Raw genomic sequence first — 16,564 nt, 5'->3', positions numbered from 1 at the left:
TAGCATCCACGAGGACGCAGGTTCAATCCCTGGACTCACTCAGTGGGTCAAGGATCTGGTGTTGTCGTCAGCTGTGGTGTAGGTAGCAGACACAGCTTGGATCCCAAGTTGCTGTGGCTGTGGTGTAGGTCGGCAGCTGCAGTTGCAATTCAACCCCTAGCCTGGGAACCTCTGGATGCCACATATGCAGCCCTAAAGAAAAGAAAAAGAAGAAGCAAATAAATTGAGTGCCGACAATAGGCCTGACTACTTAAGTGAGCCAACATGACCATTGTACATACTTTCATTTGAGAGGTGTATTGCAAAAAACACGAGCCTAGGCAGAGATGAGTGGTTTCTCTCCAACCATCTGCTTTGTTCTCCACTCTCTGCCCCAGGCTTCCTGAGATTAGCCAGTTGATTCCAGACAAAAAAGCCAACACACAAAGATCATTCATCTACCACATTAACTCTCCAGCCAGATCATTTACTCAAGACCGTAGCCTGAGAAAACACTGGTTCTCATCCTGTCTGGGTTAAGCTTGTGGGACCACACCATCTGCCACTCTAGGAGGATTTAGGGAGGAGCAAGGGGTGAGTGATGCCGGACCTCCCAGAGCCAGGGTCTCTCCTTCAAGCTGCTGATGTTCTTAGTAACATCTCTGAGCTTTGTTGACAACTCCAACTTCCTGGCCTTTCCCCTCCTCCTCACTTGCTCTTGTCAAGTTCAGGGCAGCAGAGAGCATCACGCGATCAGAAGAGGACACTGCCGGTGGTCCCTTAGAGAGGCTCAATTTCCAAGCCTGCAGTGAGAGTATTCCCTGGGCACAGTGCTAAGTGTCCCTGATGTACCAGGGGTGGCCCAGTCTCAAGGACCCTGCGCGTTCTGGCTGCTGTGGTTTTTTTGCATGTGTCATGTGGTTTTGCAGAAGACCTCCTCTGCCTTTCGCAGCCCGCCAGTGCTCTGCCCTGTGCCTCTCCTTTCCATGCTCCCTGAGCACTTTGCCCCTCTGGGCCTGTGAGGCTCTGCCCTGAAGACAACAATCCACCCTCGTGCAGGCATAAGCCCTTAGTCTGCCCCATGTCTTGAGGCTTCTCTTCATTGTTCCAGAAGCACAAAAGACATTGACTACAATCTGCAAATGTTGTTTGGAATAGAATAATTTGACCAGTTTCTAACAGATGTGAAAAATCTCTCTTAGGGAAAGTCTTTATCACTTATTCTATGGACACAGCCATGGAAGTGGTGAAATTCGTCAACTTTTTGTTGGTAAATGGCTTCCAAACTGCAGTAAGTATTTTATCCAAAAGAAGACTGAACAATGAAAGTGAGTATAATGACAAGAAAAGCAAAAGTATAAAGAGCTATTGATGTTTTAAACTGTATTATTTATGTGATTATGAACTAAATGCTTATGGATTTAGGTAATTATTTTCTAGGGTTTAAAACTATCAGAGTTCCTGTTGTGGTGCTTTGGAAATGAATCTGAGTAGGAACCATGAAGTTGTGGATTCGATCCCTGGCCTCGCTCAGTGGGTTAACGATCTGGCTTTATCGTGAGCTGTGGTGTGGGTTGCAGATGCGACTCAGATCTGGCATTGCTATGGCTGTAGCTCTGATTAGACCCCTAGCCTGGGAACCTCCATCTGCCACAGGTGCGGCCCTAGAAAGACAGGCAAAAAAAAAAAAAAAAAACTATCCAAAGTCTCCAGAATGTTTTTCCTGCATGCCTTTAAATGTCCCCGAGTGCCTCCCAACAGCCAGAATGGCATTCATGCCAACCATGTATGCAGCTGGCACCTGGCCTGAAGGAAATACCAGACTCTTGGTGCACTTGGCACCTTTGCCCTTCCTCGCCAGTCATCCTCACTATGGCTGTGCTTCCTACAGGTTTCACCAGGTCACCTGCTCATTTTACATGGTCCCTTTCTTCTGCACTGGGTTGTGAGGTTTGCAGCAGAGGCTCTGAAGCTGGGAGCCCACTGTGTACAGCTGCTGTCTACACCTTGTGATGCTTCTGGACAGGGAGCCCCTGGCCAGCTTCTCGGCTGGTCTATGCTAGTTCTGAGGAGGTAGACAAGCCAGCCTTGTAGTTCCCTGTGATCTGAGCCCAAGAAATCTCAGGAAGCACACACTCCTCAAGTCTCCCACAGTGCCTCGAAAAAGCACAGCTTCAACCCGTGTAAGTTTTCTTTAGGATAAATAAAATGCCACAGGAGTCTACTCAGAGAACTGGCTTTCCTCAGACTCTGAGATCACTTCTCTTCCTCCCCAGACACCTCTTCTGAGTGTTTAGTGACAGCAAATTCTAGAGAGTGGTGAAAATTTAAGAGAAATAACTATGAATAGGAATGTTGAAGGATAAAGAGTAGAAACTTAGTAACTAAATGTCTTAATGTAATTATAGATTATTTTGCATCCATAACAGGAATTTTATTCACATTTTTTCTTTATTCTATAATTATTTTTAAATGGCAGTACATGAAAGTTTCAAAAAGCATACAGTTTATACACTCCAACTGCATGTCTATATAGAGATTGAAATTTCAGTCTCTCATTTCTGGAATAAGAAAGCACTGTGGCAACCATGACATAAAATCAAATTATAGGACATAAGTCCAGCATTTCAGAAAAGATCTTACCTTTGGTCCTTTCCAGTAAGTATACTATCGCCCTTGGAGAAGAGGAAAAGTTTTTGTGACCTTACCAACCCGGGGCTGCTTGGGCCGAATTTAAATTTGTCCTTGATCCTTATCACTATGAAGCCTGCGGTTAGAATCACAGAGCCTGGGGTTCCCTTTGGAGCCCAGCAGGTTAAGAAACCTTCATAGTGTCTGTGAGGATGAGGGTTCTATCCCTGGCCTTGCTCAGTGGGTTAAGGACCTGGAGTTGCCACAAGCTGAGGCGTAGGTGTCAGGGCTTAAGGAGAAAGGTCACTCCAGTGAAAGACTCTCCATGGCCTGCAAAGCTGAGGGTTCTCAGAACAGCAGGACCTCCCTCAGGCCCTGTGCTTTGGACGTTCACTACTTATATTGTGGTCCACAGAATAGCAGCATCTGAGAGCTTATTAGAAATGCAGAATCGGAGTTCCCATTGTGGCTCAGTGGTTAACAAATCCGACTAGGAACCATGAGGTTGCGGGTTCCGTCCCTGGCCTTCCTCAGTGGGTTAAGGATCCAGTGTTGCCATGAACTGTGGTGTAGGTTGCAGACGTGGCTCGGATCCCGCGTTGCTGTGGCTCTGGCGTAGGCCGACAGCTACAGCTCTGATTCGATCCCTAGCCTGGGAACCTCAATACACCTCGGGAGCAGCCCTAGAAATGGCAAAAAGACCTAAAAAAAAAAGAAAAAGAAAAAGAAAGACATGCAGAATCACAGGCAAGGCTCCACTACAGACCTACTGAACCAGAATCTGCCATTTCAAAGAGCCCCAAGCAGGAGCTCCCACTGAGTTCCCATTGTGGGTCAGTGGGTTAAAAACCCAACATAGTGTCTGTGAGGATTTGGGTTCAATCCTTGGCCTTGCTCAGTGGGTTAAGGACCTGGTATTGCCACAAGCTGCAGCATAGGCCTCAGATGTGGCTCAGATCTGGTGTTGCTGTGCTTTGGTGTAGACCTGCAACTGCAGCTCCAATTAGACCCCTAGCCCAAGAACTTCCATATGCCACAGGTGCAGCCATAAAAAGGGAGAAAAAAAAAATCACAGAGCCCTATTCTAGACAACTAAGTTATTATATCGATACATCAAGATCCCCTTAGCAGAGAAAAATAAAATTAGTGGATATTTTAATTAGTACTATTTTCAAAGTACTAGGTGAGTTTTGGGAATCCACAGGGAATAAATACAGTGTAATAGCCAGGGACTAGCAGAAGCAGGGAATTCCTCCCACTCTGAGATCTGAAGAGGCAAGGGAACAGGGACTCCTGCAACCTAAAGGGGGCGCTCTATTGGTTGACTAGGGCTCTCCCCAAGCTGGAGAGCTTAAACAACAGACATTTCCACACAGCTGTGGAGGCTAGAAGTCCAAGATCAAGGTACTGGTTTTATTCTGAGGTCTCTTCCTTGGCTTATTGATGGCCATTCTCTCCCTCTGTCTTCACCTGGTCTTTCCTCCACGGGTCCTAATATCCTCTTACAAGGACACCAGTCACATTGGCTCAGGCCCGCCTCCCGCTCCCCACATATGACCCTGACCCCACCTCTTTTTTTTTTTTTTTTTGCTTTTTAGGGCCACACCCATGGCATATGGAGGTTCCCAGGCTAGGGGTCGAATCAGAGCTGTAGCTACTGGCCTACACCATAGCCACACCAGATCCAAGCCATGTCTGTGACCTACACCACAGCTCAGAGCAATGCCAGATCCTTAACCCACTGAGCAAGGCCAGGGATCAAACCGACACCATCATGGATCCTAGTCAGGTTTGTTAACCACTGAGCCACAGAGGGAACTCCCAGTAATCACCTCTTTAAAGGCCCTCTCTCCAAATTCAGCCACCTTCTGAGGCCCTGGGGTTAAGACCTCCACATATGGGGCCACATTTGGAGGGGCACAGTTCAGCTCCTAACAGTGACTAGGTAGCAAAGTCCTTCTCACAGGAGCTGTAGGTTTTAAAGAGACCCAGAGAGACCAACGGAAGATCTCCAGTACCTTGTGCTTCCAGAATGTCCCCCCTCAGCAGCAGGGAAGAATTTAGGTGCAGGAGTAATAAGAGCAATGAGAGTAATGGCCATCTTTGAGTACTTACTTCATGGGAAGCATGACAATATCCCTTTTCCATGTTCACTCCTATTAATCCTCACAACCGCTCTAGGAAGTAAGCTTATTAACCACATACTACAAATGAAAAGGGTAAGACTTAGAGGGTTTCAGGAACGTTTCCAAAGTCACACAAGCAGGAAGTGCAGGAGCCCAGAGTAGAGCCATGGAAGCCTGTCTCGCCTCAGCCCTGCCCTCGATGTGCTTCTCTCTCGTAAATAGACGAGGATAACTGATACAGCCACGGAAATTCTCTCACAGTTATCTAATGCAGGCGTTGGCCATCAGACGTTTTAAAGCAGGAATTGTCCAACCCCAAAGGAAAGCTGTTCCATTTCGGATGTTTCACCAGTAAGGAAAGTGCATTCCGAACTTTGTGTTCTGTACTGGGTCTGAGTTCGGTGCGCATGAGGCAGGATCTTGTTCCATGGGACGCTTAGAACCAGGCTGAAGAGAAAAGGGTGACCTCATGGAGACATTGAGTGACTGAGAGTGCTCTGATCACGTGCTCACTGTCCTCTGTCACCGGGGTCACTGGAGAGAGAGTTTACTGAGATGAGGAGGAGGAAGTCAGCATGTGGGGAGCATTCACAGGAGCAGAGGGGCTTGCGTTGTGCTTTTAGGGTGCCAGGGACACCAATACGGAGAGCAAAGTAGGCAGAACACGTGGGGCAACAAGAGATAAGGCTGGATCATGGATGACATGGAAAGCCTGCTGAATGGCTGGGACGGGACTCAATTGCCCCTAAATGGTGGTGTGACATTTAGGATAATTGACCTGGGAGTGATGTGGCTGAATCAAACAAGCCCTCTTCAAGGACACCCTCCCTGCGTCACCCATCCCTGTATATAATCCCTCTTCCAATCTGGAGCAGCTTGTGCACACACGCTGCTCTCTGGCTGCAGCACAGGCTGAGCCCAAGAAAGGCCTTCTTCCGGGGTCTTCTGCAAAAGAGGAAATAACTGGGTTTTCTCTCCTTCAAAGACTTGACACTTAATACCAGTCTTTTCAAGGCTCAGGAGTTCTACTTCTTGACTTTTATCATAAACCTTTCCCCCACCATGTCAGTAATTGTTTTAGTGACTGTGCCTTGGTTTTGCTTCAAGTTTCATATGATCCTTTTGAAATATATAGATCAAAATTGGTCATAATACCGTAATAATGACCTGGCTAATGCAAGCACAGCACCACATTGGATCTCAGTACTTGCACACCACACATCCATTAAAATATTCCAGAATCTTGTTTGTCTTTTAAATTACAGATATATGTTGCTGGCTTATATCCAACTTGGTGGTCTGCTGTGTCTCTCAGATTCTAAAACATAATTACAAATATTAAATACTTAAATGACTGCTAATCTTGAAATGAGACTTTTTTTTTTTTTTTTGGTCTTTTCTAGGGCTGCACCAGTGGCATATGGAGGGTCCCATGCTAGGGGTCTAATCAGAGCTGTAGCCACCAGCCTAAGCCACAGCCACAGCAAGCAGGGATCCAAGCCACGCCTGAGACCTACACTACAGCTTACGGCAGTGCCGGATCCTTAACCCACTGAGCAAGGCCAGGGATCGAACCCGCAACCTCATGGTTCCTAGTCAGATTCGTTAACCACTCAGCCACAAGTACTCCAAAATAGGAGACATTTTAAGAAACGTGTATCTTGTTTGTTAGACCTAAAGGCTCCTCCTTGCAAAACACCTTAGTGACTTTTTCAGGTTTAAATGTATACAGTCTCTGGTGCTTTCTCTTGCTTTGCATAGAGACAAAGCTTCTCTTTAAGAGCCACCTTCCACATTTTTTTTCCCTTGCAGATCGACATATTTGAGGATAGAATCCGAGGCATTGATATCATTAAGTGGATGGAACGCTACCTTAGGGATGTAAGTACATTCTAAAATTCTGAACTCGTTTTCTGGGGAGAAAGACAATTAGCTTGTGGAGTGATTTTATGAAAGAAGCATTGGCAACCTCATCAAGTCCAAAGCTGACAAAGTCCTAACAAAGCTTCCCTTGTTGGCCGCCGTGTAAAGACTTGGAAAGGAAGGATGGGGTCGCCTCCTGGACATGCACAGGCAGGAAATAACTGTCGAACCAGACACAGGTGGTTGATAACAATCAGAGCAAACAATTTTTTGACCAGAATAGGAAAGGAGGAAATGAAGGCAGGGGGTGGGGAGGGAACGGCAGAATTCAATTTAATCTGAGGCCACCCCAAGTGTTTTGGAGGATCAGGCTGAAGAGGTTTCCCGGGCAGCCTGCAGGCCTTGCAGCAACCCCCCACCCCCACCCCACCCCACCCCACCCCACCCCCCGCAACACTCCCTCACAGCCTTGTGATTTGTTTTCCACGGACAGAATCTATACCGGCTACTGGGACACTTTGTGCTTTAACAAGATAGCAATTGATTGCTGCCAGCCTGTCCGTGGCGGCAGCCTCTTTCACCTCTTTCCGAGCGAGCAGTGGGGAACAGAGTCTCAGCAGGCCGGGGTTTTGAGGCTTTTCCTTTTGTCTGCAGCCTGATGTTTGCTTTGTGCTGAAGGGTCTGCGCCTCCTGACTGCGCTAAGCTAAGCAGCCGCGGCCAGCAGGGCAGTCAAGGGTGCAGTAACTGACAGTTTAGATCCAGCTGCCCGAGGGAGGGGGTTTTCACGGTCGCCGTTTAGCAGAGCCTTTCAGCCACAAGGCAGTCGCTTGGTGAATTACGGGTTTTATTGGACATTTATTAGGGATGGTTGTGGAAAACGGTGGGCAGGACCGCATCCATTTGGGAGAGAGCACCTGGACTCTACGTATCTGAAGGGAGCCAGGAGCCGGTGCGGGAGGCCAGAGTCTGCCTGTGCAGGGTCAGTGCCTTTCACTTTGCACATGGAGCCGACCCTCCATCCTGCGGTATATCAGCATGCTCACAGCCCGGCTGGCGGCTTTCCAGCCTGCCTTCTCCACATGGACCACACTCTACCCTTCCATAAACATGCTTTCTCCCTCTCATTAACAGAAGACAGTGATGATCATCGTAGCAATCAGCCCCAAATACAAACAGGATGTGGAAGGCGCTGAGTCGCAGCTGGATGAGGATGAGCATGGCTTACATACTAAGTACATTCATCGAATGGTGAGTGATAAAACCACAGCACCTCGGCAGCCCTCAGAATGGGGCTCTTCTGTGCAGCCTGTCCTGTACCGGAGACCAGCTGGAGGTGGCTGGCTGATGGGCGAAGAACCCCCGCAGGAGAGATGGGTGTTGGTTCCAGCTCTGCCTACGTGGGGGACTTTGGGCAAGTCACCACACCTCTGGGACTCCATTCTTCTCAGTAACAGGGAGATTAATCTGCAATCTCCTGGGGAGTTCCCACTGTGGCTCAGCGGTAATGAACCCGACTAGTATCCATGAGGATGTAGGTTCAATCCCTGGCCTCACTCAGTGGGCTAAAGGATCTGGCATTGCTGTGAACTGAAGTGTAGTTCGAAGACGCGGTTCAGATTCTGTGTTGCTGTGGCTGTGGCATAGGCTGGGAGATACAGCTCTGGTTCAAGCCCTAGCCTGGCAAATTTTATATGCTGCAGATGCGGCCCTAAAACAAGACAAAAACAAAACAGAACAAAACAAAAACTATGATCTCCTGGAAAGCAGTGCTCTGCTGACTTTCTTGTTTACCAACAAATGTGAAGTCCTGGGAACACAGGAGACAGGGCTGTGAGGAGAGCAGGGTCCATATCCTACTCTGCCCCTACCTTTTCAGAGAGGTCAAGTAACCCAGCCAAGAGGATGCATGTTTTCAAATCTGGTTTCCTCCGGTATAGCTTGTGTGACCACAGGCCAATGGCTTAAACCTCTTTGTTCCTCTGCATCCCTCTTTAGAAAATGGGTCACTAACACAGTGCTGTGAAGATTAATGAAATTGTGTCGGTGAGAAGCCTATGGCCCAGATTAGATGCTCTGTCATGGCAAGGGATTGTTCCAGCTCATGATGGATGAACTATGGGCCTCGTCCCTCTAAAACCAGCAGAAGAAATGGATAGGAAGGTAGACTCACTCAGCATCTGATAGAACATTCTGTCTGGAAATACCATCCAGCTTTGGAACTAGCTGTGCTGTGGGCAGGCAACCTTTCTTTCTTTCTTTCTTTGTCTTTTTAGGGCCACACTTGCAGCATATGGAGGTTCCCAGGCTAGGAGTTGAATCAGAGCTGTAGCCACCAGCCTACACCAGAGCCACAGCAACGCCAGATCTGAGCCTCATCTGTGACCTACACCTCAGCTCACGGCAACAACAGATCCCTAATCCACTGAGCAAGGCCAGGAATCAAAACTGCAACCTCATGGTTCCTAGTCGGAATCGTTTCCACTGCGCCACAATGGGAACTCCCCCAAGCAATCTTTCTGCTTTCTGTGATCATACTGACCCTGTGGAGAGGGTGCCTGCTTGACTGGGATGCTGGACTAGATTTGTGACTTTCACTCTCCCGTGGAGTCCCTCCGGATGCCGTCCACTCTGGAGGTGGGGTGACTTTGGGACTCCCACCCCACCTCACCCAGAGCTGCTGCCTTTCTTAGGCTTATTTACCAAGGATTCTGAGGCTTTAAAAGGCTTGAAACTCACTGGCCTAGAACTCCTTTTCAGCTTGAACATTCTGCAAGGGGGGAAGGCACCCAGAATGGGCATAAAAGATCACTGATTAAGACAGGAGGAGGGGGAAGGAGGCAGAGGTGGCCCAGACAGCACAAGGCAGGAAGCAGTCAGGCAGTCAGAGACAGGCAGCTTGACCTCATGGGAAGCAGACGGAAACCCAGGTCTGTTGTGTGGGTCAGGAGCACAGGAAAAAAGCAGGGTGACTGAGTAGGTAGGTGTTCCCCATCTGCATCCTCAGGGTCTCTGGCTCCTCCGCTACCAAGTGCCCACCACTTAGCTGAGCTCAGAACCAACCCAAAGTAAAAGCCGAGACAAGGTGGTGAGATCTGAGTGTGAGGCCAGAGTCAGGAGATGAGTTCCCTTCTATTCCATTCTCACCCAGTCTGACAGCCCCTGAGCAGGGCCCAGGAAGGCACCATTCTGCCCTCAAACCTCACTGCTGGCCCTGGATGCTGCTGTCTCTTGGCTGTCTGCACGGCCTTCCAAAGCTCTCGAGCTCTAGGAACCTGCCAGTCCCGGAGCCAGCAGCTCCTATGTGTGCAGGGCCCCAGGGCCCTGCCAGTTCCTAAGGAAACCCATCCAGCTCTGCTGATGTGGATCGAAGAGGCCAGATGCAAAAGGGCCTTCCTGCACACCTGGCTGACTTCCTGGTCCCCTCCAGGCAGCAGAAAACTCTAAGACAGGAGTTCCCATCAGGCTGCAGCATAAATGAATCTGACTAGTATCCATGAGGTTGCGGTTTCCATCCCTGGCATTGCTCAGTGGGCCAGGGACTTGGTGTTGCCATGAGCAGTGGTGTAGGTTGAAGACACAGCTCGGATCCCATGTTGGTGTGGCTGTGGCATAGGCAGGCAGCTGTGGCTCTGATTCCATCCCTAGACTGGGAACTTCCATATGCTTCAGGTGCAGCCCTGAAAGGAAAAAAAAGAAAAAAAGAAAAGAAAAGGAAAGAAAACTCCAGGACAGAGGGAGGGAGAGGTACCCACAGGTAAGTGCATCACAGAGCCAGCAGCTTTCCAGAAGGCCCACTGCTGGAAACAGGAGAGATGATAACAAGGGTGCTGCTGCTGGGGGGGTTTAGTGGCTTAGCATAATTGTACAGGATACAATGTCCTGGAAGCAGAAGATAAACCCAGTTCTTCGCCTTTAATTTACAAGCCCTGTGCCCTTCCTTTCAAGTGTCTGTACTTGTGTGGTTGGTGCTATTAGTCGCACCCCACTTAGGCCATTTTATTTGTTTTATTATTTTTTGGGGGGGTTCTTTTTGCCTTTTCTAGGACCACTCCCACGGCATATGGAGGTTCCCAGGCTAGGGGTCTAATCGGAGCTGTAGCCACCAGCCTACACCGGAGCCACAGCAACACGGGATCCGAGCCGCATCTGCAACCTACACCACAGCTCACGGGCAACGCCAGATCCTTAACCCACTGAGCAAGGCCAGGGACCGAACCCAAAACCTCATGGTTCCTAGTCAGATTCGTCAACCACTGAGCCACGAAGGGAACTCCAGGCCATTTTAAAATATGTTGTCTTCTGATTTTTAAAGAGAGGTAGTTCTGAGAAAAGCCTCGTGGAGGATTTGTGTGAGTTGTGATTGTGTGCGTGTGTGAGTCTGTGTGAGTCTGTTAAGAGTGAGTGTTTATTGAGGGAGTGTCTGCAGTGACTCCGTCGTCACCACTGTCACTTTCCTCTCGGTTCTGTTATTCCCATGCACGGGTGAAGAGTCTCTGCCGCAAAAATCCATTGGAAGATGAGATAGTTGGGAACATGTGATTTCCTCATCTCCTTTGTCATCAGAGGATGGAAAGCTTTGTGCTGGTCACAGATTTGAAAGACTCTAACTCCCTTTATATTGAAAATTCTGGCTTTGATAGAGTTCTTGGCAGCTAAATCTTTTGGGGCAAGTTGGAAGTGGTGGGGGGCGCCTAAAGCTTGGCAGACAGCTCCTCCCCCTGACCTCCCAGGCTCTTCTCCCTCTCCGTCCTGTGCTCCAGCCGCAACTCGTTCCCGGCTGGTCCCAACTCCACGAACACGAACGTCTTTCACGCCTCCAACATTTGCTCATGCTGCTTCCTCTGCTGGGAGTGCCCTTCCCCTCGCTCCTCATTCTCCCTGCCTGACCAAGTTCCCCTTTCCTTTTAGTATCCCAATGACACCTCCCTTGCAACTTCTTCAGTCCACTGATGTAGAAAAGGATGGCCCCCAGTGGGCTTCCACAGTAATTTGTTCAGACTTTTCACACTGCACTGCGGCGGGTAGTTTTCCTTTCTGCCTGCTCATTAAACTGCTGGCTTTGTGTGGATCAGAACGACAGCCCTGGTGTCTGGTAAACGAGTTCTCAAAAAACAAACAAAAATCCTTCTCTGTCAGCATCTGCCCATGTCCATGTCTAAATACTCTCAGATGGCCAATTGCAAACTACCGATGTGAAGTCACTGGACACAGAACTGGGAAGGGATGCCCCAGAGCAGCTTCTGTGAGCTGATATGAGGCAGCTCAGCACACCCTAGAAGGTACCTTAGTCCTTGAAACCCCCAGTCTAGCACAGAGTGTGACTTTAATAGGCTTTCTTTCTTTTCTTTTTTTTTTTAAATGATTTTTTTTTCCCATTATAGCTGGTTTACAGTGTTCTGTCACTTTGCTACTGTATAGCATGGTGACCCAGTTACACATACATGTATACATTCTTTTTTCTCACATTATCATGTTCCATCACAAGTGACCAGACAGAATTCCCAGTGCTACACAGCAGGATCTCATTGCTAATCCATTCCAAAGGCAACAGTCTGCATCTATTAACCCCAAGCACCCCATTCCTCTCACTCCTTCCCCCTTCCCCTTGGCTTTCAATACAGGACGGGTGAATGGGCGAATGGTGTAGGTGTGTGATGTAGAGTGTAACATTATAAATCTCTGGCACTGGAGAAAATCAGCATAAAAATGCTCTGTGGGCTTGCATGATAGTGCGTACCATTCACTCCTCATCCTCACTCCGGAAATGAAACCTTCAAATGTTTTCTGTTCCAGATGCAGATCGAGTTCATAAAACAAGGCAGCATGAATTTCAGATTCATCCCTGTGCTCTTCCCAAATGCTAAGAAGGTAAACAAACAAATCGTAGAGGCCGTGTGATTTCCTCATCCAGGCAGCTTTGGTGTGTTTGCTGCCTGGGATTTTAAGTGGAGAAGCTCGTCAACTCTCTGTCAATCCGTAGAGATAGCAGTGTTGCCAGAAAGATCAACAGGTTGTACCACTCGGTTCAGCAGCGTGAATCAGGAAGGTTTTAGAGTCTTATCTCCTAGACCATTGCTGTCCTAATTGTTCAGACAGCCATCACACACAAAGAAGCAGTTTGTGTTTTAACTCAGCAGACAGAAAGAGACTGTTCATCTGATATTTATCTCTTGTACATAAAAGTCAAGATGGGGGCTTTTTTTTTTTTTTTTTTTTTTTTGCTGGCTGTTCCTCAGAAGTGTTTTGCTTCGTAGAGTTCAGCTCTCAGAGCTGTAGCATACTGGGAATTAATCCTACGCAGTCACCAAAAGAACTTTGCTGTGGTTCATGTGAGTTTTCCCCAGAAGGGCAAGCCAGCTCATTTGAGGAATGGGGACAAAAAACATCCGAGGCCCCATGCCAGGTGGGGTGAAGGGAAGGAAACAGAGTAGCAAACGTCTTGGCAGCCAGACCACGGCACGCTAATCTCAGGCCCAGCCCCACCCTGAAGGATCCCTCGATGCCAGGACCGCCTTGAGACTTCTGCTCCGGATGAGGGCACGTCCAGTTTGTGGGGAAGGGACCCCCTGGGGTTGCACAGTTCACAACCTGCCCCATAGTGTGCTTTCCCTCCCTCACCCAGGCTCGCTCTGTGCTCACTGCAGGATCCCCGTCCTGGTCTCCCTGGCTCCACCTTGACCCTGTAGCAGCCATCCTCTGCTCTGCCGTCAAAGTGGAGCATCCACAATGTAGATCTGATCTCCCCTCAGCCTAGAAATTGTGTGGCGGTTTCCTGACTACAAGATCACATCCATCTTCCTTAGCGGGATGCCGGAGGCTCCTGAGGAGGGGCTGTGCCCACTTACTCCGCTTCCCCTCTAGCCGCTGGATGCACACGCGACTCTGCTCTGGTCACAGTGGACTGCTGCAGCATGCCCTCACACACACGCCACACCCATTTGTGCCTCTCTGCCTCTGTGCTCTGTTCCCTGTGCTTGCAATGCCCTTCTCTGACTGGCGGCACCCAGTCTCTGCAGCTTCTCCTGAGCTCTCCTCCCCCTAAGCCTGCATACCAGACAGTCTCTTTAACTATGGTACCTTGAGTGGGTGGCATGTGGTGATGGGTGGCGGTATTGGGAGTAATTGTTTCGAGTTACTGGAGCACGGTGATAGAAAAAGCAGACCAATTTTGTTGGTTTTGTTTATGCTTTTTAAACTTCTGCCACGATCCCTTTGTTCCTTGCACTCAGGGCATGCAGTTGCCTGGAAAATAGTTACATTTTTGGAGTTCCCATCATGGCACAGTGGAAACGAATCCAACTAGGATTCATGAAGTTGTGGGTTCGATCCCTGGCCTTGCTCAGTGGGTTAAGGATCCGGCGTTGCTGTGAGCTGTGGTGTAGGTTGCAGACATGCCTCGGATCTGGCGTTGCTGTGGCTCTGGCGTAGGCTGGCAGCTATAGCTCCGATCTGACCCCTAGCCTGGGAACCTCCATATGCTGCAAGTGCAGCCATAAAAACCAAAAGAAAGAAGAAAGAAAGAAAGAAAGAAAGAAAGAAAGAAAGAAAGAAAGAAAGAAAGAAAGAAAGAAAGGAAGGAAGGAAGGAAGGAAGGAAATGAATTAAGGAAGGAAAAGAAACGAAAGAAAGAAAGAAAGAAAGAAAGAAAGAAAGAAAGAAAGAAAGAAAGAAAGAAAGAAAGAAAGAAAGAAAGAAAGAAAATAGTTACATTTTGACTCCATCCTAAGTCCCTGACTCCTCAAGGCAGTAACTGTGTCTTTCTCATTTGGGTTTCCTCAGTGCCCAGCAGGGTGCCTGACACGCAGCAGGTACTGCCTCCAAGCTCGTCTTGGGATCCCCAGATGAGTCCTCATCTACTCAGAGGAAAATCCATGAGGCCCTACCTGATGCAGCCTCTCTACTTCCAGGACCCTTCTCTCTCTTCCATTCACTCTTCTCTGGCCGCACTGGCCTTGCTACTCCTTGAACAGGCCAGTTAAGCTTCCAGCACAGGGCCTTTGCTCTTCTACCTGCCTGGACCCAGGCATCCTCAAAGCTTGCTCCCTCTACTCTTTCACATCTTTGCTTATTTTCTCAGTGAGACCATTTCTAAACACCATATTTATTTACTTGTTTGTTATTTTTAGGGCCACACCTGTGGCATAGGGAAGTTCTCGGGTTAGGGGTCATATCAGAGCTGCAGCTGCCAGCCTACAGCACAGCCACAGCAACGCCAGATCCCAGCTACATCTGCAACCTGTGCCGCAGCTTGTGGCAATGTCAGATCCTTAACCCACTGAACGAGGCCAAGGCTTGAACCCACATCCTCTTGGATACTTAACCTGCTGAGGAACTCCCTAAACGCCCTATTGAAAACTGCCCATCTTTCATCCCTGCCCAGCACTCCCTACCCCTTTCTCAGTTTTGTTTTTTTGTTTGTTTTTTTGGTCTTTTTGTCTTTTTCTAGGGCCACATCTGCGGCATATGGAGATTCCCAGGCTAGGGATCGAATCGGAATTGTAGCCACCAGCCTATGCCAGAGCCACAGCAACATGGGATCTCAGCCACGTCTGTGACCTACACCACAGCTCATGGCAATGCGGGATCCCCAACCCACTGAGCAAGGCCAGGGATCAAACCCGAAACCTCATGGTTCCTCGTCAGATTCGTTAACCACTGAGCCACGATGGGAACTTCTCTTTCTCTGTTTTATTTTTCTCTACAGCCTATATTAACATTGAACACACTCTGTCTTTTACTTATTCGTTATCTGTCTTTCTCCAGCAGAGTGTCCACTGCCTGAGGGCAGTCTGCAACTACACCCTCACCGTCCCTGGCTTATGGGTTCTGCTCTTGCCTGATAACTAGCAACTGGTGGGCTCCTTCTGCGGGCCAGACCTGTGGCTGGAGTGAAAGGATGATGAATTAGCTTAGGCCCCCAGCCCTGGCATACTTCTGCCACAAGCCACGGGGGAATTCACATCAGTCAGCATGACCTCTGTCCTACCCCTTTTATGGGAGGGTGGTGAAAGGCAGCTGAAAGGCACAGGGCAGGTAGCCTGGGAGGCTGCTGGAAGATGCCGGCACATGTGCTTTCCATAACGAGCCGCACAGCCTGCTCGGAGCCAAGAGCCTTTCACACTCGCGGCCCTTCCAAAAGCAAAACGGTCCAACTCCCAGGAGAGCTGAGTACCAGACGCCTGCGAAGGGCAAAGCCATGGAGGTGTGGGAACTGAGCCTAGGATCTGGAATCCAGGTTTTTCTCTAATGGCTTTTGCTCCTGTCATTCTCTCTCCCATAGGAACACGTGCCCACCTGGCTTCAGAACACTCACATCTACAGCTGGCCCAAGAATAAAAAAAATATCCTGCTGCGGCTGCTCAGAGAGGAAGAGTACGTGGCTCCTCCCCGAGGGCCTCTGCCCACCCTTCAGGTGGTCCCCTTGTGACCCTTCTACCCCTAGATCAGGCAGGCTGGCAGCATGCAGAGCTGTTGTCTTCAGTCCCTCTGGCCCCAGAAAACCTGTTCTGCAGAGTACTCTTCTCCTGAGACCTTGGGGGACTTGACTTTGAAACAGAGGCCACCAAACTCTGCCGTGTCCAGAATGAGCGCTCAGCACTCAGCAAGTGGATAATACCAGTGACGTTGCCGTAACTGTAAACGACCACAAACACTCTCCCATTGCTCAGAGCTACTTTTCTGCGTTAGCCCGGTGCTGGGTGTGCTCAGACCAAACTGATGCATGGACAAATAATAAAATATTGACTCTTTTGTAAACCTGCATGTCACTTATCTCAGAGGAGATAGATACATAGTAATTGACATGGACAGTTGCTTCCAGGGATATCAGTAAAGCTGCTTAAATATAATATTAGACAAATGTAACGAACTGCCTCGTACTAAAGAATTAAGGCCAGAGAGTTAAACAATCCCTTTCAATTTAATCTGGGGAGGTTTGTTCCTGCAGTAGAGTTTTTAAACAAAG

General features: G+C 48.9%; 1 protein-coding gene across 4 annotated transcripts in view; it reads left to right on the top strand.

Moving 5' to 3' along the window:
• Positions 1–16,356, top strand: part of TRAF3IP2 (TRAF3 interacting protein 2) — a 53,983-nt gene extending 37,627 nt beyond the window's left edge. Inside the window, exons 5-9 of one of the 4 annotated variants that reach the window (XM_047762881.1) lie at positions 1,182–1,270; positions 6,549–6,617; positions 7,732–7,848; positions 12,394–12,468; positions 15,881–16,356. In XM_047762881.1, the coding sequence (XP_047618837.1) occupies positions 1,182–1,270; positions 6,549–6,617; positions 7,732–7,848; positions 12,394–12,468; positions 15,881–16,027 (497 nt within the window). In that variant the 3' untranslated portion in view covers positions 16,028–16,356. The other 3 variants (XM_047762882.1, XM_047762884.1, XM_047762883.1) reach the window with 3 other exon arrangements.
• Positions 16,357–16,564: the final 208 nt, after the last annotated feature.

Source organism: Phacochoerus africanus, chromosome 2 (genome assembly GCF_016906955.1).
Source record: "Phacochoerus africanus isolate WHEZ1 chromosome 2, ROS_Pafr_v1, whole genome shotgun sequence".
Taxonomy (NCBI): Eukaryota; Metazoa; Chordata; class Mammalia; order Artiodactyla; family Suidae; genus Phacochoerus; species Phacochoerus africanus.
The sequence above is the reverse complement of the archived record's forward strand: the minus strand, read 5'-3'. Positions and strand labels throughout refer to the sequence as shown.